Consider the following 20,968-nt stretch of genomic DNA (forward strand, 5'->3'; position numbering starts at 1 on the left):
GGCCGACACTGGCAGGAGAGGGAAAATCAAATAGTCCCAGACCAGAGCTCTGAGGTGTAACGCTCAGCTTTTCATTTGCATGTGACAGGCACTATCAAAATTAGTTTTGGACTAGTTCTATGGAAATATTTGTATATGGTTTTCACTGTTTCCCAAAGTCATAGTAAAAATGCTTCTCTCTTGCATTTTTCTCATATATATATATATATATATATATATATATATATATATATATATATATATATATATATATATATATATATATATATATTAGGGGTGTAACGGTTCACAAAATTCACGGTTCGGTTCGATACGATACACTGATGTCACGGTTCGGTTCGGTTCGGTTCGATACGTTTTAGATACAGCAAAATGTAAAAACATCTCAACTTTTCAGAATGCCGCAAGCGCACCGCGGGTCATGTGACAAGAACCAACCAATCAGCTTCATCCTTTCCCGTAACAACGTTGAGAGCTCAGCCAAGATGAAGGAACAGCTGGTCATAGTTGTATATGGATTGCAATTTTGAAATAAATTCAGTAGCAGAGCTACTGCAAGCGATTTTTAGAGCTGCAAATCCATTTATCCTTCGCTGAAATTTCCGTGTCTCATGGAGAGAGCACGTCATTGTTGCTTAGCAAAGACAGACGCCTCATGAGCGCTTCTGCCCGAGCGCTTTGGAAAGGAGGAGAAAGACGCGCTTAGCGTTTTCCATGCGTTTTTAGGCACGATATGTGAAGGCGCTCGCTCACTCAGCACGCGCTGAAGGCTCGTTGCAAAATGTCTAATGCATTTAACAGACCAGAAATATAAGATCCTAAAATAACCAACAGGTCTGGTGTTTGGGTTGGATTCCCTGTAAGCTATAGTGTCTAAATGCTGCAGGGATAGTTTGCTGCGTGCATGTTTCTCCTTTTTTTCGTCTTTTCCCAGATAGTACTGACGCATATATCCCAGATATTCCCGCTGTTTTTTTTTTGTTTTTTTTTTTTGTAATCCCGCTGGTGTACCCTGTCATGTTGCAGATGCGACATACCGTTGTTTTTTTATCCACCACTCTCTTGCCATCACCATTATAGCTTAAAGGGAATCCAAAGTGCACCCAAACACCAGACCTGTTGGTTATTGGAGGATCTTCTCATTTCTAGTCTGTTAAACGCATTGGCTATTTTGCAACGAGCCTTCAGCGCGTACTGAGTGAGCGAGCGCCTGCTGAGTAGCCTAACATAAACATATAAGATGGTGTTTTTTTCTTCTTCGGGGGTGTCAGGGGCGTTGCCTGTTACGTTGTTTGGGTTATTGGGCTACCTTGTTGAACGCATATCATTATATTTCTTTCTCTCTCTTTTTTTTTTTTTTCAAATATAATTAATTACTCCAACGAACCGTTCGGTATACATAATGCGTACCGCGTACCGAACCGAAAGCGTCGTACCGAACGGTTCAATACGAATACGCGTATCGTTACACCCCTAATATATATATATATATATATATATATATATATATATATATATATATATATATGTATGTGTGTAGATACACACACACACACACACACACACACACAAAGCTAACATTAAGTTTTATTTTACTATCACACTATTGAAATTAAAAGTTGTATCGTGAATATTAATTAATATGGTCTGAAAATATTTTTATTAACTAACATAAACAAAGATGAATACATACTTTAACAAATACAGTGCTTGTTGTACGTTAATGCCTAACTAACATCAATATCTGGAACCTTCTTTGACCTGTGAATTGAAATAAAAAAAAAAAAAAAAAATGTAATAACATACATTTTCAAACATATTAGTATTTGGGATTCATTTATTTTATTTTCATTTAGTATACAATCAACAAAAGCAATAAAGGCCTCTAATACTAGCTTCTTTTTGTATTTTATTTGTTCTCTTTTTATGTAATATACAAATAAAAAAAAAAACCTTGCTATGTGTACTGTGTTAAGCTAACTGAGACTTGTTATAGCACTTTCATATCATTGCTCTTTTGTTGATTTTGATTGCTTGTTGATTGATTATTTGTGAGATTGCATAATGCATTAAAACTATCTTTATAATGCATAATACATAAAGGCTTTAAGTGAAGTGTTACCTTATTTAAAAATATATTACAGTCGAAAATAAGAGTCCTTTCAGTTATTCATGAACTTTATATTATTCATCTTTCTTTAAAGAGAACATTTCACCCTGGCTTTCTAATAATGCAGAGAAAGAAGATTGCTGACTTTTGATTGTAATCTTTAGATTGTTAAAGTGGAAAAGTTCAATTTAAGGCATATTTTAGGTATCTTGTATTTTAGTTTTGTTTGTGGAGACAAATGCACTGGGATAGTATGTGTGTGTTTGCATCTGTGTTTGCTTACTTGCCTAAAGTATGTTCCTGGCTTTAGTGTTTAGGGTACAAGGGGTCGTAAATTAAATGTGAGAAATCCACATTACAATTGAGGACAAGCACCTGCTTGGCCAATTAATTTTTTTTGAAACCTTAGATAATTCATTTTATTGCTACTTAGAAATTCCCACACAGGTATGTCTAACACATTTCATATACATCATAATAACCACAGTATTTAAAAATGTTAGCTGGCTACATCCACCGAATGTTATACTTTTCTGATGCTTGAGGGAATGATCTATAAATCACACAATTATGCAACATGTTCTTTTTGAGCAGGGTCAGGTGGGCGACACTTTCCCTCTCTTTTCCCTTCATTCAGTTGTCTGGAGAGACAGCAAGATGGGACACAGACAAAGACATCGCTCACAGAATGGAGTTTATAGTTTAAAAAATGTTATTTAATATATAATGTAAAAAAAGTGTGTTTTTAAAATGCCAAATAAACAATTTTGTGTGACTGTGTGAATGTTTTGTGTGTCCAAGTGTGTCTAAACTCTTATCTGCATCCCTCATCACAAATCACAATCCATTTGTATGTTTACATCTGCTTAACAACATTGTTTTATAATAATAAACTGACTTTCTGAATTGTTCTCTGGTCAAACAGAGGTAATGTGCAAAACCACAGCCCAGGCTGATATCATCCTGCTTGTTGATGGATCTTGGAGCATCGGTCGTCTGAACTTCAAGACCATAAGGTCTTTCATTGCTCGCATGGTGGGTGTCTTTGACATCGGGCCGGATCGTGTCCAGATTGGTAAGAGAAATTTATCCTGAACCCCATATTAGTGAGAAGATAGTGCCATGCATATGAAGTCTCCTGTTTCTCAGACTTTTCTCCTGAGAAGAAAGACCCTTGATGACCCTCATGAACGTTTTATTGCTCTTCAAACATTTAAAAGAGCTCTTTTGAACTATAAAAGAGAAACTTCTGAGCAATGGCATCTTCTTCTGGGTGTAATTATGAACACTGTATCTGTCTGTTTTTAGGTCTGGCACAATACAGTGGAGACCCAAAGACTGAGTGGCACCTGAACTCTCACAGAACCAGAAAAGAGCTGCTGGATGCTGTGGCCAATCTACCCTACAAAGGAGGAAACACTCTGACTGGTATATCATGTTTTATTCTGATCTATATGACAGACCCAACACACATGATTTGTGGTGAAACCCTAACGGTTGTAGAAGATTGTCTTCCACTCGTGATGTTGTCAATTGCAGCTCCAATTAAAAATGGATCAGTTTATTGAACCTTTTGAAAATATCTAAAGAATTGAGAATTATATTTGATGCATAAAGGTCAATGGCTCACATAGTGTGATAGAGTGAAGATAATGGAGCTGAAATTCAAGGAGGACTTTATTCAAACCAAAATATAAGATGAATTCTGACACCTTGAATGTTAATCAATGAGATCTTTATAACAGTATAGTAGACTAACGACATATACATATTTTATAAATACGTTTTCTCTTATTTTTAATTATTGTTTCCCAAATATATGTCTTTGTAAGTATTTAAATGCATAGTTTGGTGATCAAAACATAAATCAGTGCAACCCAATGATGACTGAAAGATGAACAACATTTGAGACTCATAGCTTAAAATGATTGTGATAATCAAGTAAATTGTTTCTGCAGTCGAATGAGTGTTTATATTGAAATATTTCTAACAATATCCAACTTAACAATAAGTTATTCTTACTTTTACTTGTAAAAAAACTGTAAAGATTACACAGCAAAAAGACACAGAGTTGAAGGTGGACGTTTGTAGAATTATACTGAAGACCTTTCACTTGCTAAAACAATAAACTATCAGGATTTTTTCAGCAATTTCAGCAAAGAGGCCATAAAAATGTGCACATCAAATATGACAGGGTTAATACCGTTCTTCATTAGGTTTAACGCCCTCCTTGCGTATTTAGAGTCACTAACGTTCTCTTATTCCACAGGCCTTGCTTTAAACTACATCCTTCAGAACAATTTCAAGGCTAATGTTGGAATGCGTCCGAACTCTCGGAAGATCGGCGTCCTGGTTACTGACGGCAAGTCTCAGGATGACATCATCGCCAACTCTCAGAAACTACGTGACCAGGGCATTGAGCTGTATGCCATTGGTAAGAACCGGTTCATGCTTTTGGTCAATAAGACTTGGTCTGATATGACTGGTCAGTGAAAGACAATGGGTGATGAGTTTAACTGGGCTTTAACGTGTCTTCTCTGGTTTTGATCTCCAGGTGTGAAGAACGCAGATGAGAATGAGCTGAGATCCATTGCTTCAGATCCCGATGAGATCCACATGTACAACGTGGCTGACTTCTCCTTCCTGCTGGACATCGTGGACGACCTGACAAACAACCTGTGTAACAGTGTCAAGGGTCCAGGTACTGTCTGACTGAGGCTGAGAGATACAGTGTTTCTGAGGGGAAAAGAATGAAAATTTACACTGTAAAGGTGGCATATAAACGCTTTTGAGGTTGCATTAAGGCATTTTTTACAAAGAGACTGATATTAATGCATTAATTCTGTAGTTCTGATCGACCTCTTTCTGATAAAATGTCTTGAGGATAATAATGTACAATACTTATATGTGATGAATTGTGGCTAAAATGCAGTGTCTCTATTATGTCAGCGTGTTGATGGAGCTGTCAACAGCTATGTCCTCAAAGGTTTTTATTTTCTTTTCCTTTTTACATAATGGAATCCCTGAAGGCTTTGACCTTTTCATGATGAAACCTTGAAACTCGATCCAGGTACAGACAGACCTTCCAGGCTCCACAAGAAAAAAAAAAAATGTCTAGAAGCAGACCAGTCTGGAAAAAAAAGACACAATGCTGTTAATATTCTGTGAACTTTTGACTGATTAGAATTATCTTCTGACATTTCAAGACACATCAGAGCAATGTGAGAGCTGCTACAGTGTTGTATAATCTCTGGAGGATATTCTTCTCCTGTTCTTTTAGTGTAGCGAAGTCAAATATGAGACATGTTTTCTCTGTGAAAGCTCTGCCATGAACCAAAACTCCTATATGATCATTATATATATATATATATATATATATATATATATATATATATATATATATATATATATATATATATATATATATTGAACCCATGACCTTTTTTGCTGCTAACACACTGCTCTACCACTGAGCCACAGGAACACTAAAGAAATAGTACAGAAACAGCCCTGAGGTGACAGTCTAATGTTGGAGTATGTGAGGGGTCAAAGGTTAAACCCTGATCACCATCATTACCCCTCACAGGAGGAGGCCCCGAGCCACCCACTGATCTAACGACCTCAGAAGTGACCCATTACTCCTTCCGAGCCTCCTGGGTCGCCCCTGAAGGCCCCGTGGAGAAGTACAGAATAGAGTATGTGAGCATCGCAGGAGGAGGGGAACCACTACAGGTATGAACACTTCGCATGTTACAAAAGCATCACCATTCCTATTGCCCATTGTTATGGTTATTAAACCCTTAGCCCTTGTGCTTATTAATCCCTTAACTTACTTGTGCAATTCATTTTAACCTATTTACGCAGTGCACATTAACAGCAAGAAAGAGCAAAGAAAGACAAAGTGTGGCTTGAGGCATTTCATGCTGAGCCAAAACTAGATTTGTTCAGAAGTCTGGAAGTCCGGAAACAATCTGGAAACGTTTTCTTTGCAAACACAGTCATGTCCTGTTCTTGTGAGTCCTCACTCTTCTTCTGTTCCTCTGTTGCAGTTGTTTGTCGACGGGACAGTGACGACCGTGGTCTTGGAGAATCTCACTCCGCTGACGGAGTACATCGTGAGGGTTCACTCAGTGGTGGGAGAGGACAGCAGCGACCCCCTCAAAGGATCAGAGACCACATGTAAGAGTGCATTTACCCACAATCCACTCATCACCAGAACAGACAGAGCCAAGTCCTCAACAATATGTATCTAAACATCAAAAAATAAAAATAAAAACAAATTATTTGCACATTCAATAAATGCTATTGTTTTGGAAGTACATACATGAGGATATGGTTCTGCGCTTCTCTTTACCATGGTAATACAGTGTATTGCATTGCAATACTTACAATTGTTTTTTGGACATTTTACATGGTAATGCTATGGTATTCTTAAAAATTCCTTGGAGTACCATGGAAATACCATGGGATTTGAGGATAGCAATCATTCAATACCAGTGGTACTAAAGTCTCACATCATTACCGTACCATGGTACTGCCACAATACAGAGTTGGGTGAATCTCACAAAAACATGTCTAATTAGAAAACAAAACAAAACTCAAAAAAAAAAACACAAAAAAAATTCATTAATTGATCGAAAGCTACAGTAAAAACATTTATAATGTTAAAGAAGATCTCTGTTTCCGATAAATGCTGTTCTTTTGACAAACAATCCAGAAGAATAAAATGTGTCATTTTCTACAAAAAATATATGAAGCAGCATGACCGTTTAAGACATTGATAATAATTGGAAATGTTTCTTGAGCACACAATCTGCATATTGTGACACTGAAGACTGGTGCAATGATGCTGAAAATTCAGCTTTGATCACAGGAATAAATTAATGTTGTAGTATTTTACAATATTACAGTTTTTACTGCATTTTTGATCAAATAAATGCAGCCTTGTTGAGCAAAAGATACTTTTTTTCAAAACCATTACCAAAACATACGCTACGTTCACACTGCAGGCTGAAACGACCCAATTTTGCAGCTCTGCGACCTGTATCTGATCTTTTCATGACAGTCTGAACGACACAGATCCGATCTTTTCAAATGTGACACAGGCCACTTGGGTATGTGGTCCTGAATCTGATACGTATCCGATCTTTTGAAATGCGACCTCCGTCTGAACGGCCAGGCCACATGTATCCGACCCGTACGTCATTGATACGCTACAAACGTCATAATTCTGCATTGAAGTAGGTGGGAACGAGAAGAGACACTCACATCAGTATCCCACCACTCCTGGCTGTGAGTCCACATCAACACGTTTCTCTGTACCGACGTTGCTAACACTGCTCCACAAAACGCCATGGCCAAAAACCTTGCTCTCCTCCTTCTTTTTAATTTTCTTTTTAAAACGAGAAGATTGTAATTCTGCTGGCTCCGTTGGGAAAATAACATTAATATTGCAAAAAGAGCTCCGCTGTTGAGTACACTGTTGTTGACATCCATGTTTAACGTTAGCTACTTCCGCAAACAACGAGTGACGTCGTTCACCATTGAGTACTCTTCTGCGCATGCGGGTCAATTCTGGGTCATTTCACGTTCACACAAGAGATCACAAAAGGTCGCATTTAATTGGAAATGTGAACGACCTTGCAAAAAAAAGGGAATTGAGCATTAACATCAGTGTGAACGTAGCCTTACAGACCGAAAAGTTTTGAATGATAGAAGAAAAATGTGATTTATTTTTAACAGTGTAAATACAAAAACTTTAATGCTACTGTGAAATTTTGTATATTTTTTTCGAAATGCAGTTCAGTTTTTGACAGGTTTGGTGAGATTCACACAATAAAACATCATCTTTGCTTTTTAAAAAATGAACAAAAGTTTCTGATGTTTAGTCAGTTGCTGAAAAGTTGCAAATAAAATGCTATGCAATGTGTATTTGCTAATATTGCTGTACCCTTTTTTGCAACCCTTGATTTTTTCAGTTACCATTATGACTTAACCCTTACATCATCCTTCCTTTTACAGTGCTCTGAATGTAACAGTGTTGCATACGGCATGATGCTGCTTTGCATCGCAGAGGGTCATTGTATTTTTTCATTTGTTGTCTGTGTGTTGACATTTGCATATCTGTTTGTCTGTCCGACATATCCATCACGTGAGTATCCCATGATCATTCTCATCCAATCATTGTCTCTCACGGCGTTCCATTCCATCTTGTCACACATCCATCATTCCATCCGGAATGCTTCCATGTTCCCATTCGAGCTTCAGTCCGCTTAGATGGATAGTCAGGGATCAAACAGCAGAAGAGAAAGAGAGAAAAGTTATGTTCCCTTCTGTAGTGCCTCTCAGTGCTGTGAGGAACATGAACATCTACAAAGAGCGCTCCACCTCCATGAATGTGAGATGGGACGCGGTCGAAGAGGCCACAGGCTACATGCTCCTCTACAGGGCCCTTAATGCCACCGAGCCCTCTGTGGAGCAGGAGGTACGGTGACGCCAAACATTTCAACCACTGCCCAGTCTGCCGACCCGTCTCATATAGTCAGCCTTTTGGAAAGTCCAGTCTTAAAGCTGAATATTTAAAATAATAAACACAAAATGTGCTAATTATTAGCATCAGGACTTACTGGAAGAGAAAAAATGTTCTAATGGAAACCCAATGGTGCTATGCAGCTCAAATCTGTCAACAGCTATGACATACTGTAGCAGAAAGAGGAAATGGAAAGCATTTTTGGAGATATTGTAGATACCACAGGTGGTAGGTCTATATTTATTGGGTTCAAAAACCTCCTTTACATTGCAGCTTTTGGAAAATAACAGCTCATTAGCGCTTTGGGGCTTGTTAGCACAGTTCCTCTTTCAAGTATTTCACACAGTGAGAAGATCCAGAGGTCTCGACGTCAGTTCTGGGGGGAATCTGATGTCCACAGGGCTTGTCAGACAGAGCAGATGTTTCAATATTGTTCATTAGAAAAAAAAAGAGAAAAGAGTATGCTTAGAGTTTTTGGTATAGTTGGTAGACACAGTCATAATGTCTTCATTGCAAAAAAGTATTTTCTTCTTCTAATTTTCTTAATCGTTTTGCCTTATTTTCCAGTTCAATCTATCTAAACATTCGTAAGAAAAGCAAACTTAAGCCTTGTTTTCTGAAAAATGTCTCAAAATTAAGTTGGTTTATGCTTGAAACAAGAACAAATGTCTGCCAACAGGGTATGCTATGTATTTGTCCTTGCTTTAAACAAAAATTACATTTTAATATATTGTCTGTGTTTTTTGGACTGTGTGTGTCCCTAATAAAAATGTTGATAATACATAATAATACAATATAATACAATTATCTTGATTTAGGAATGTTTAGATATTTGTTCCGGAAAACAAAACAAAAATACAGAGTAAGAAAATAATTTTTGCATTGGGATTCAGAATTCAAGACAAGACTAAAATATCATAATTTCTACCATGGATATTTGTTCTAAAACTGTCCTGCTAAAAAGACCAGCAAATGTTGTTTTAAATACTAATCCCCTGTATTTCTGCCCCCTTTTTCAAAATTAACCCCTATTTACTTTTTGGCCATCATTTTTCATGGTATTCTAAACGTTGTTTCTCTTTTGTTGCAAATGTGTAACCCTCTTTTCCTCTGTGGCCGTGAGAACTTTGTTCAGCTTAGTGTTATTTTAGTATTACTGATAACATTTTTAGTAATCACTGATATTTATTTTTTGTTTGTAAGAGTTTTACTTTCGGTTAATGTGATAGCTCTGGTTCAGCATCCATATCATTCATAAGCTGTTTTAGAATTTCTAGCTGGTCCGACCTGGTCTTTTCAGCAGTGGCATAAAAAACAAAACAAAAATTAAAACAATCCATCATGTCCCCTTGAACAAGTCCACCATCCCTTTCACTTGTGATGTGGTTGACTTTCACAGATGCGTGTGAAAGGAACAGTCACTGACGTCCAGCTGAAGAAGCTTCGTCCCAACACAGCCTACAGAGTTTCCGTCTTCGCCCTGTTCGGCGATTTCGCCAGTGAACCTCTCTCTGATCGGGGGGTGACCCGTAGGTGGCACTAGGGCTTTCTTCCCCTCAGCAGGGATGTTTAGCACATCTATCTGATTCTCATCGTTTGTTTGTCTGTTGCTTTTTTTTTTGTATCTCTGCATTATCTGTAGTGCCTATTCCCCCGTCCGGTGAGTTGAGGATCACAGACGTTACCCACAGCTCCATGCAGCTGGACTGGGACCCTGCGCCCGGCGCCGTTCGTAAATACATCATCACTTACAAGCCAGAGGGAGGAGAGTCGAAGGAGGTGAGGCCAAGCTCATCCGCTTTTGGTCACCTCTGTCCATTCTGACAAATCACTGAATAAATCAGATATTAGCATTTTCATTTAGCCCATCTGCTGTTTTTGTTCAGATCAGTTGTATATGATGTTTATTCTTTCATTAAGCTTTTTTTTTTTTGAAAAATCACAGGTCTCTTTGAACAGATAAGCACTGAGGTTCTCAAAGGAAACACAACCACAAGCATAGTTTTAGAGGTCTGATAGTAAAAGTGATTTGTGCTTGTAATATTGTTTTTTTGACAATCATATCACACCGGCCGCAACAAAAAGCTCCGAGGGCCACACGCGGCCTGCCATCCACGTGTTGAGTAGTGCTGCATTTGGGACTAATTGTGTGCACAGCTTATCAGCTGTTAAATAACAATCTTGTTTTCAAATGTGCAAAGCCTTCCTGGGTCACTGTGGAAGCCTTCCTGTGGAAAGATTCCTGTCTGTTTACACAATGCATCCAGGCAGACAACCAAGAAAGAGACTCATGTTGATGGATTTGGGACCTTTTAACATATCAGCAATCACATTGCACAAGTCAGTGGAGACGGCAGCTGCCGAGAGAGAGTGCAGCTGCTCTCCAGAGCTTCGGCTACGGCCATCATCTACCAAAGATTGCGAGAGCAGACAGACCATAAAAAAAGAGGGAGTTCTGAGTGGCACGCAGCAATCCAGTGCTTTGGGATGTGTATTTTATGGGTGGGATTTTTTCCTATGATTTCTTTCTTTTTTAACTCTCAGTGGCAGTTTTGAACTCAGCATTTCTCCACATCCTGAGGCATTAATCATGACTCAGTTCTGCTCATAACTCTCCGTTCTGGGATGAAAAGATGAAACAAACATGCACACAAATGTGGGTCCAGGTGGATGGAAGCCTGAGCAGCCCGACAGATGGCGGCGGCTCCTGTTACCTTACACTGGATCAAAGATCAGGTTTAATTCTGCAGGAACTTCAAGTGACTGAGGCTTTGTTGTTTCTCTCAACGTCAACCCCTCTCTAGCAAAAACTGCATCACATGTTAGGGTGGCCATCCATCTGGTTTTAGGTAGGACAGTTCCTGAATGATTCAGTGTTTCTGAATGAACTGGGCGAGTCAATGATTCAATAAGCCATTTATAAAGACAGCTGCATACTAAGATAGTGCCCTTACTAATTTTATTGCATAGATAGCAAGCGTAGAATGCTAATACTGGACATGGTTCTGATATCAGCTTGCTTCATTCCTAAATGAATCAGCTCTTTTGAACAAATCAGCTGAAAGGGAAAATAAGTTACTCACTCATTAGGGCTTGTCTGGTATTTTTTGTTTAGTTTTTAAAGTATTATGTCATGGTTTTATATTCAGTGTACTTTATATTTAACACATTCATCTCCTAACCATATTTATGCAATTGTAACAACAGTGTAAATGCATTTGTGGCATCTCCGAGCTTCATTAAACAGTCTGCGGAAATGCATCTAAATGCCACTTCAGATGCGGCTTGTGTGCTGCTTCTGGAGTGCAGAGATGGATTTTGTTCAATACATGAAATAGGACACATACATTTAAACCACATTGTTGTATGATTTACTACAATTAATTCCAAATGGCATGTAACACATTGGATTAAAAATGACATTTTAAAAGAGACAAACTGAAATCTGTGCATAATTTTATTTCCAACTTTATATTTATATAAATATAATAATATATGATGAAACTATATTCAAGGTGATCTTTATTACTAAATCAGATCCCAGTAATTAGATACTAAAATACTTATAATCAGACTACGGTTCAATTTTTTGATTACATGATTGCATGTTATTAACACAATGGCAGTAAAGTGTTAATCATTTACTGATAAAAGTAATCTAAAACTAATCATTAAGTAATCAGATTCCATAATCTAAATTACGTAATCTAATAGACAATATGGCTGACTACACTTTACGCAGTGCCCTTTGAAATCAGTAAAAGATTATAATTTGTAAAAGTAATCTACGAATCTGCCAACTAACTGCTAATGCTAACCAATGCTAACCTCTTTTTGCTGTGTATTTTTTGGCTATAACTGCACTTCTCATGTTTCATTTTAGCTTGAAGTTGACGGAGCTCTAACCTTTAGAGGACTGGATAATCTCATTTCCCAAACGGAGTACGATGTGGCTGTGACTCCTGTGTATGATTCTGGGACCGGAAACCCAATGCTTAACCAAGCCATTACAGGTACCGGACCAGGGGCCCATTATCAATGAATAACCTCTGTAAAGTGAAGCAACACTTGACTGCTAAATGTTTCAAGTGCTTAATTGTAACCTGAAACTCATTCTAGATGTTGTCCCCGCTCCGAAGAACTTGAGGTTCTCTCAAGTGACCCAGACCAGTTTCAGGGCTCACTGGGAGCACGGCGCTCCTGATGTCTCGCTCTACCGCGTCGGCTGGACCAAGAGTGGAGAGAACAACTTTCAATATGTAAGACATCAGAGACCTAACTTGAGTTCGGATTCATCAAGCTGAAGTACTGAAGATTTGTCTTCAACTGTGTATTTACTCTCCTTCACATAAAATCCTAAATATTACATCATGCAATACACTCAGAGGTATAGAGTAGCATAGAGTAATAGTACTTTTCTGGGAATATATATCTCTATATTACTCTGTAATCAGTTACATTTACAGAGTAAAATAATAATGTTTACTCCATTGTAATTTCACTTAGAAAGTACAAAGTACACATCATTTTCTAGCTATTTAAAAATAAAAAATACATGCTAAAATCTCTAGTTTTCAAAAGTCAATTAAAAAAGCTAAGGACGTTAAAAAGTTAAAAGTGTTGAATTTCTTAACTTTTAAGTACAATTAAATTTGAATACTAAAAAAAACAACAACGGTGTATTTTAACATAATTACTGTTTTTTTATTAACATAATTTTATAAATATCATAAATCTATCATTCATATTTATTTCATTTATATATATTTCAATTTCAATTTAAGTTGAGTTATTTTGTTGTGCGTTTCTACCATACTGTCTATACAGTATCGTTTTTAGTTTCAGTTTCCAGTTTTCACTATGTTAGTTCTTCAGCTAAATTAGAAATTTTGTTTTGGCAACTACCTGAAATAACACAAAAAAATTTAGTTGTGTGTGTGTGTGTATATATATATATATATCTGTGTGTGTGTATTTTATTTCATGCAATTAACTGTTCTAAGTGCGTAGTAAATACTTTTGTGAAAAGTAAAAATAAAAGATAATAAATCAATAAAAATAAAAAAAACTGTCATATGTAGCTAATAGCACTGTCTTCCTCAGGATATCCTGAACAGCGAGGACACCACTCTCCTTCTGGAGAACCTGGAGCACGACACCCTCTATGATGTTTCTGTCACTGCCATTTACCCCGATGAGTCTGAGAGCGAAGATCTTCTGGGCAGCCAACGCACATGTAAGAGACCCCGAAATCCAAGTGATAGACTTTTTCCATTTATTGCGCTTTAGACACCACATGTGCATTTGACAATCTCTCACTCTTTCTCTCTCTGCCCTGCAGTGTCCAAGGTTATAACACCCGGTGAGTCTGCTGTTTTTAAGATACATGACATTTAGCACATGGATCCCATATGGATATAAGGATGTGTTAGAACACTGAAATATCAAATGTTGTTTCTTATAGCTCCTAGTGGACCTCCTCAGAACCTCCAGGTGTTCAATGCGACTACCACCTCCCTCACCGCCAAGTGGGACCACGCTCCTGGAAAAGTGCAGAACTACAGGATCACCTACATACCGGTTGCAGGAGGAAGATCACAAACGGTAAACAACATTTTTACAGTTTTTATGTTCATATTGTTGATATTAAATTTAGCCTTTTTAATTTAATTAGTTAGTCAGTTAATGAAGATGTAAAAACTGCATGCACATTCAATCAGAGTAAGACTGAAACATTTATTTATATGAAAGAAATTTATTATTTGACTTAGCATGAATGCATTAAATTCATCAAATGAGACAGTAAAGATATTTATATATCTATATATATTTAAATATTCATCAAAGAATACTTAAACAATCATGGTATCCACAAAAATATGAAGCAAAAGTTGATAATAATAATCTTGCTTCTCGATCATTAGAATGATTTCGGATGATCACGTGACGCTGAAGACTGGAGTAATGATGCTGAAAATTCAGCTTTGCAAAACAGGAATAAATTACATATAAATTAAAGTATATTCAAATTGAAATGGATCTTTTAAATTTTGATAATACTTCACACGTCATGTTCATGTTGTTATTACAGTATTTCTGATCAAAAAAAGAAAGAAAGTTCTTTCAAAAAAAATTCCTACCGAAAGATAACATAATATATGTCTGTTAACTTACATCTGTAGTTTACATTATGTCTTTAGATTAATGCCATCACTGTAAAGCACAGGAATAGTTTTAATCTAAATGATTTATTTTTTTATTGCCCTTATATTTCATATGAATTGCCGCTCTGGCTGGAAATATCTGAAAGTGCATTTAATATTCCCTACAGGATGCTGTTTTTGGTTTAGCTGGTCCAACTAAAAGTGCAAGTCTCAGGCTGTTTAAGATGTTTTTGTCTGCAGAATCAACTATCATCTTATTATTTTCCATGTTTTCATGCTATCTGAATGAGTGTTGTTTTTCTATACCAAAGTCATTGCAGTGGTCTTTTCCAGCCTCTGTTTTCTTCATCAAGAAGGCAGATTTACACTGGCAGCAGTCATAGGAATAACAGCATAAAACTAAACGCTGTTTTGGTCCGCTGAAAAACAGTCCTTTCTGCAATCGTATAGTATTTGTGATGTGTTGTTCCTGACATTATCCAGCACTGCTGAAAATTACTTAAGCTTATTTAAAGGAATAATTTGGGCTATAAAAACTGCGACGAGCTGTTGATTACCACAGAAAATGATTCATCCTTCTCTTTGTCGACAAAAAACAAAAGATAAAATTTAGAATAATGAAAAAGAATGGCAGGTTTGTTTTATATAAATAATTATTTAATAATTTTGTGTTTGCCAGTGTATATATATAATATAGACACAAATAGTGGAGCTGATCCTTTGACTCATTTGACGACACAATTCATTCTCTCTGTCACAGACACAGATTGGAGGGAAGAAAAACACAGTTATTCTGCAGAAACTGACTCCAGACACTCCCTACTACATCACGGTTGCTGCAGTCTATGCGAATGGAGATGCCAAAGACATTTCTGGCCAAGGAAAGACATGTGCGTCACGTGACTTTACTGCATTCAGTAGACCTGTTGGTTACCCAGCTACATTAATGCACTTTTTCAGATAGTGCTTAAATTATATGAAGTAGGTCATTGTTGACACATTGAATAGAGTTTAATGTGTGTTCCCACAGTACCGCTGGGCAGTGTGAGAAACCTTCAGGTCACGGACCCCACGGTCAGCTCTCTGAATGTACGCTGGGAGCCGGCTGAAGGGAGCGTACGGCAATACAGGATTTACTACCAGACCGTCACAGGGGGCGCAGAAGACATGGTACGTCCCATGGCACCTCCTAACACTTATATTGTGTTCCGGGTCAATTTGACCCGTGTTTTTGAGCTGTCTGAAATACTGGTTACACTTCAATGCTTTTCTTGAAATTGTGTGACCACTTCTTATTTAAGTCGCACTGAGGTGCTGTGGAATGTTTTTATAATCAGAGTTAAAAAATATATATGTCCACATGAAAATGCAAACGCATGCTATGAAGCCCTGTCAAGAGCATGCCAAGCCAACAGGTGGTGATATAATCTAATCCATAAGGCCATGTTGGCCAATCAGAAGCCTGAAAAAGTTCCAGTAGGCGGAGATAACAGTGCAGGGTCCAACATCACAGGCCAAAAACTCTGGTTTCGCTGGCTACACGACAACACTGCAACCTTTGAAAAGTTTTAGAAAATCTTCACCCTGGGAGGAGTTTTCAAAAAGGTTTGGTTTCAGTGATCTGGTGCAGCATTAATGCGTGTGGACGAACGGCCAAACTGTGTAGAAAAATCGAAGGTTTTATAGATAACTGTGTTCATGTGGACAGAGCCTACAAGTGTTTATATTTATTACATTTATGCATTTGGCAGATCATTTTATTTAGTATATTTTGATGATGTAAATTTTTATCCGTTCATTATGGAAGCCCATGTCTGCCCCTGAAATCTTAAATAAAAAAGGTAATTGCGACTTAATTCACAATTCCATTTTTTATTTCTCTCAACTGTGTTTAGTTCTTGCAATTCTGACTTTTTTCCTCAGAATAGATATAAACTCACAATTGTGAGTTATAAAGTCAGAATTGCAAGTTTATATCTCGCAATTCTGACATGATAACTGGCAATTGCAAGCTTATATTTTTTTTAAAAGTGGTTAAAGTCAGAATTGCTAGATTTAAACTCCCAATTGTAAGAAAAAAATCTGAATTTCTGGATAGAAAGTTGAAATTACTTTCATTTGGTGGTGGAAACGGGCTTCGGTAGTTTATACATTAGTTTTTTGTAGTTCGTTATCATTTAAAGAGACATGCACTGAAACGGGTCGCTATGAACAAAGTTGTTTTTGACAAGGTAAAAAGGAAGTTGTTTTGTATGACTACTGAAGAATTTTAGATATTTCGTGGAGACACAAAATAATCATACCAACTTGTGGGAAATGGGCATCTGATGTCCTCTTTAATAATATAACTGATGGAAAAAATCCAATTGACCTATATTGAAGGCCAGGATAGTATAATAATATAGAACTCATAGAGACCAGAAAGCAACCATCAATCAACCACTTAGACAAGTGCATCAAAATGTAATAAATACACAAATAACACATAGTAGATGTCCCTCAACCATTTATAAGCACTGTGTGATTTATCAGAGGCTAGAAAATGAAAACCTTTCATTGTTTTAATGTTTTCAGGTCCAGGTTCCTGGAAGCTCCACCAGTACAGTTCTGAAGAACCTACAGTCTGATACTGAGTACACAGTAACAGTGGTGCCAGTATACGCTCCTGGAGAGGGCAAGCGCATGTCAGAGAACGGAAAAACCTGTGAGTTGATGCAGCCTTTTCTTATTTCAGCATTACTGGAAAGCAACAAATTCCCATATTTATCCATCATATACTCCCCAGTAACTGGAACCCTTTTGCCAAAGTTTTCACTCCAGAATGTGCAAAGTGCAGTTTTCTGGCTTTAACATTAAAGTCCTGCACTTATAAATAGAATCTGAGAGACTTGTCCAAAGATGAAATCAGCTTTATTGGATTGATCACTAAGGGAGAAATGCCAATGTGCTGGCAACCCCATAAATGTGACTCCAGTCTTGACTTAATGAGGCTTCTTTATGGGGTGTAATGACTGGAGATGCTTGTGTGAGGCTTACGAACAATCCATCTCACCAAATGGAAAACCCAGGGAGGTGCACGGACATAAAAGCAGCCTTATTTACTGCTGTCAGCTCAATGCTCCTCATTCAGAGTCAAACTAACAGATTTTTGTTGGCGTCATTGTTTTTCTACCAAGCGGATTACTTCCCATCATCTCCATTTCGCTTTGCGTGACTGTGCCACGCTAATGCAAGTGTTTGTTTTGTTTACAATCTGGAATCAGGGTTTTTGTTGGTGGAAATCTAAAGCGTGTTCTGTTCAGCTTTTTGTTTTCATGCACCATTCAAGATGTATGTTATCGAAAGCACTGTGCATTTTTAAATTCTAGATATAGCCTAGTATTTCCAACTTAATTTTGAATGCTTAAATATGCAAATTTAACCCCCCCATAAAACTAAACAAAACAATAATTTGCATACATTTCCAGAATGGAAATTTGAACACTGAATAAAGTTTATTTTGTTGACAAATTAAAGAAAAGAAAGCCAAATAATCCCAAATCTCAAAATTGACCAGTGTATTCACAAAAATCTCAATTTACTGTACAGCTAAACAAGCTGAACAAAAGCTAATTTTAATTTTAGGGTGAAATATACCCTGGACATGCCCCAAAGCTGCCATATTTCTTAAGATTAAACCAAAAGCTGACTATCAAGTATCTGAGTGGGTTCTTACTGTCAGTTTTGGTTTAAAGGCAATTTTAATCAAAAAAGAAACATTTCTTGTTGTACTTTCTTTCTGTGGTGGCTGACACTGAAACTAGTAATGTGTTTAAACCTGCATGCATCATCTTGCAATAGTTGTACATTCTGTTCCTCTTTAACCACTCTAAACACACCCTGTTTACTGTCTTTGTTTTTTATGATGCTGCTCCTGCTCCTGTCTAAAACAGTGACTCGGACCCCTGCCAAGAACATCCGTGTTTATAACCCCAGCACAAACACCCTGAATGTGCGCTGGGAGCCGGCCTCTGGAAACGTGCTGCAGTATCGGGTCGCCTACTCCCCCCTCTCTGGATCCCGCCCCCCTCAGTCTGTAAGTCCTCAACGTTAGCCTCGCGTGAAAGATCGTACAGGAAATACTGCCACGACAAATGTCAGTTTCTCAACCACTTGAGCTTAATGGTCTGTTTGCAGTCTATCCCTCACAAAGATGTTTATGTTTTTTAATGTCATGCAGCCTCGTTCTCACATGAACTTCATTGCTTGAGAGGGATATTCACAAAGCCCCAAAATCCTTAAATGACTTTTATTATCGTCAGATGTTGCGTAAAGTAAGCAGCTATATGAAATCTTGAGCCCAAATCTGTTTTATTTCAGCACTGAGGAAAACAGAGTTTAAACATTAAGTCTTATGTCTTAACAGAACGAGCTTCTTATCTGCAGCCACAAAAGCTTCGTGGAATATTGTTATGGAAGCACATCTTTTCCGTCATTGTGGCCAGTTTTCCAAATTCTCTGCACTTCCATTTTAACCTCCAACCTATGATGCTTTTTTACCTTTTCCACTGAAACCTTGAAGAAATCCAGAAGTGCAATCAATCGCCCACTGAACTCAGTCTTCAAAATAACGGAAAGTGTAGTCAGGAACGCGAAAAGTGAGTTTCCAGTGTCATTAATTTGGAAGTCAGTGACCCCCTGACCTGGCGTTGTGAAGAGCAGTGAAAGGAGGTGATTGCATGACACTGTCAGCACATTATTCACTTGAATTGCTACAACTGCTACACTATTAACACATCAAAGGAATGTTTCCACTGCATTGGCTGAGCAAGTGACCGCTAATGAAATCAGTCGTGACACAAACATCAGTGAGTGCAAGAGGTCATCTGTAGAAAAACAGACAAACTTCTTTCTCAGAGTGTAATATATCAGAGATGGTAAAGCCAACAGTTTTGATGTGTGTGATCTTAAGAGATTAAATGTTGAGGGACATATCATTTTGCACAAAGATTTTTTGATTTGTTTTGCTTTGTGACATTCTTAATATTAAACACCACTTATTCACATTAGTATAATGAAAATAAACCCCCTTATTTTTTGGTCAAACATGATTGGACAGAATTATTAAGTTTTACAGAATAAGATTCTGATAAGAATGAATGGTAGATTACTGTGAACAGTATGATTTTTAGAGAAATGTGCTCATTTAATCATATTTGATTGCCTCAAGTGTGAACTGAATCCTTATGTAAATGAATAAACATGGATTAAATGCTAACGCTTTAAGGACCAATTCTCACTATGAACTAGTTGTTGCTGAACATGCATTTTACTTGCATATTGGTTGTTTATTGTTACTTATAAAGCACATATTAATGCCTGATTCTCCATGACCATTTTCCACTTAATTCTACCAAATACCTAAACTTAACTACCTTACCAAATGTTAATTAGCAGCAACTTTAAGTTTTACTTAGGTAAAAGTCATAGTTAGTAGTTAGAATTGGTCCCCAAACTGGAGTGTGACAAACTTGGAGCAAATGTAGGTGTTCTGATGGATCATACTAAAATAAGTTTATTTTTGTTATAATATAATATAATTTTCATTTTGAATTTGTGTTGAAATGTGACCTTCATACGTTCTTCGCGAGCTTCTCTCATTAATCATTGTAAAAGTATTTAAAGCATCATAAATGTCAAAAGACAGCCTGTGTGTCCCTGGTGGTAAATGATTACTTTTTTTTTTGTTGTGGGTTAGGTGCTCGTTCCAGGGAACACCCACACTGCCTTGCTGGAGCAGCTGGATTCAGACACAGACTACGCTGTGAGTGTGGTGGCTCTGTATGCTGACGGCGAGGGCTCTTCTGTGTCAGATAATGGGAAAACATGTGAGTCTGACTGCAGGACGCCTCTATCATAGTTCCTTAGTTATGTGTTTGTGGCACATTCTCAGTGACATTGTGCAAAGAAATGCTAGCATTTATATTTATTTGTTATTTAATCATTTCAGATGTGAAGGTATCAGTTGAAATTTCAGGAAATCTTATTTTCCAACTTTTCCACAAAGTACAAGGGTTTTGTTATTTGTCATATTATCATATTTGTTATCATTTTTAGAAAAAAAAATGTGTCCAATTTTTTAGTTACAACCCCCAATACAAAATATGCAGTACTAATAGTTATATA

The 20,968-nt window shown here is 37.3% G+C and overlaps 1 protein-coding gene across 5 annotated transcripts in view; it reads left to right on the top strand.

The window, feature by feature from the left end:
• The window catches only part of col12a1a (collagen, type XII, alpha 1a), a 73,906-nt gene that overhangs the window by 21,895 nt on the left and 31,043 nt on the right, over nt 1-20,968 (top strand). For 4 of the 5 annotated variants that reach the window (XM_026285310.1, XM_026285308.1, XM_026285312.1 and 1 more), the window contains 19 exons: nt 3,036-3,185; nt 3,419-3,538; nt 4,380-4,544; nt 4,665-4,811; nt 5,697-5,842; nt 6,160-6,289; nt 8,449-8,594; nt 10,039-10,168; nt 10,282-10,418; nt 12,523-12,652; nt 12,759-12,898; nt 13,743-13,875; nt 13,981-14,001; nt 14,104-14,243; nt 15,564-15,693; nt 15,834-15,973; nt 17,378-17,507; nt 18,736-18,878; nt 20,541-20,670. In XM_026285310.1, the coding sequence (XP_026141095.1) occupies nt 3,036-3,185; nt 3,419-3,538; nt 4,380-4,544; nt 4,665-4,811; nt 5,697-5,842; nt 6,160-6,289; nt 8,449-8,594; nt 10,039-10,168; nt 10,282-10,418; nt 12,523-12,652; nt 12,759-12,898; nt 13,743-13,875; nt 13,981-14,001; nt 14,104-14,243; nt 15,564-15,693; nt 15,834-15,973; nt 17,378-17,507; nt 18,736-18,878; nt 20,541-20,670 (2,508 nt within the window). The remainder of the gene's footprint in view (nt 1-3,035; nt 3,186-3,418; nt 3,539-4,379; nt 4,545-4,664; nt 4,812-5,696; nt 5,843-6,159; nt 6,290-8,448; nt 8,595-10,038; nt 10,169-10,281; nt 10,419-12,522; nt 12,653-12,758; nt 12,899-13,742; nt 13,876-13,980; nt 14,002-14,103; nt 14,244-15,563; nt 15,694-15,833; nt 15,974-17,377; nt 17,508-18,735; nt 18,879-20,540; nt 20,671-20,968) is intronic. The other variant, XM_026285311.1, reaches the window with a different exon arrangement.

The sequence above is a fragment of the Carassius auratus genome, chromosome 17, assembly GCF_003368295.1.
Source record: "Carassius auratus strain Wakin chromosome 17, ASM336829v1, whole genome shotgun sequence".
Lineage (NCBI taxonomy): Eukaryota > Metazoa > Chordata > Actinopteri > Cypriniformes > Cyprinidae > Carassius > Carassius auratus.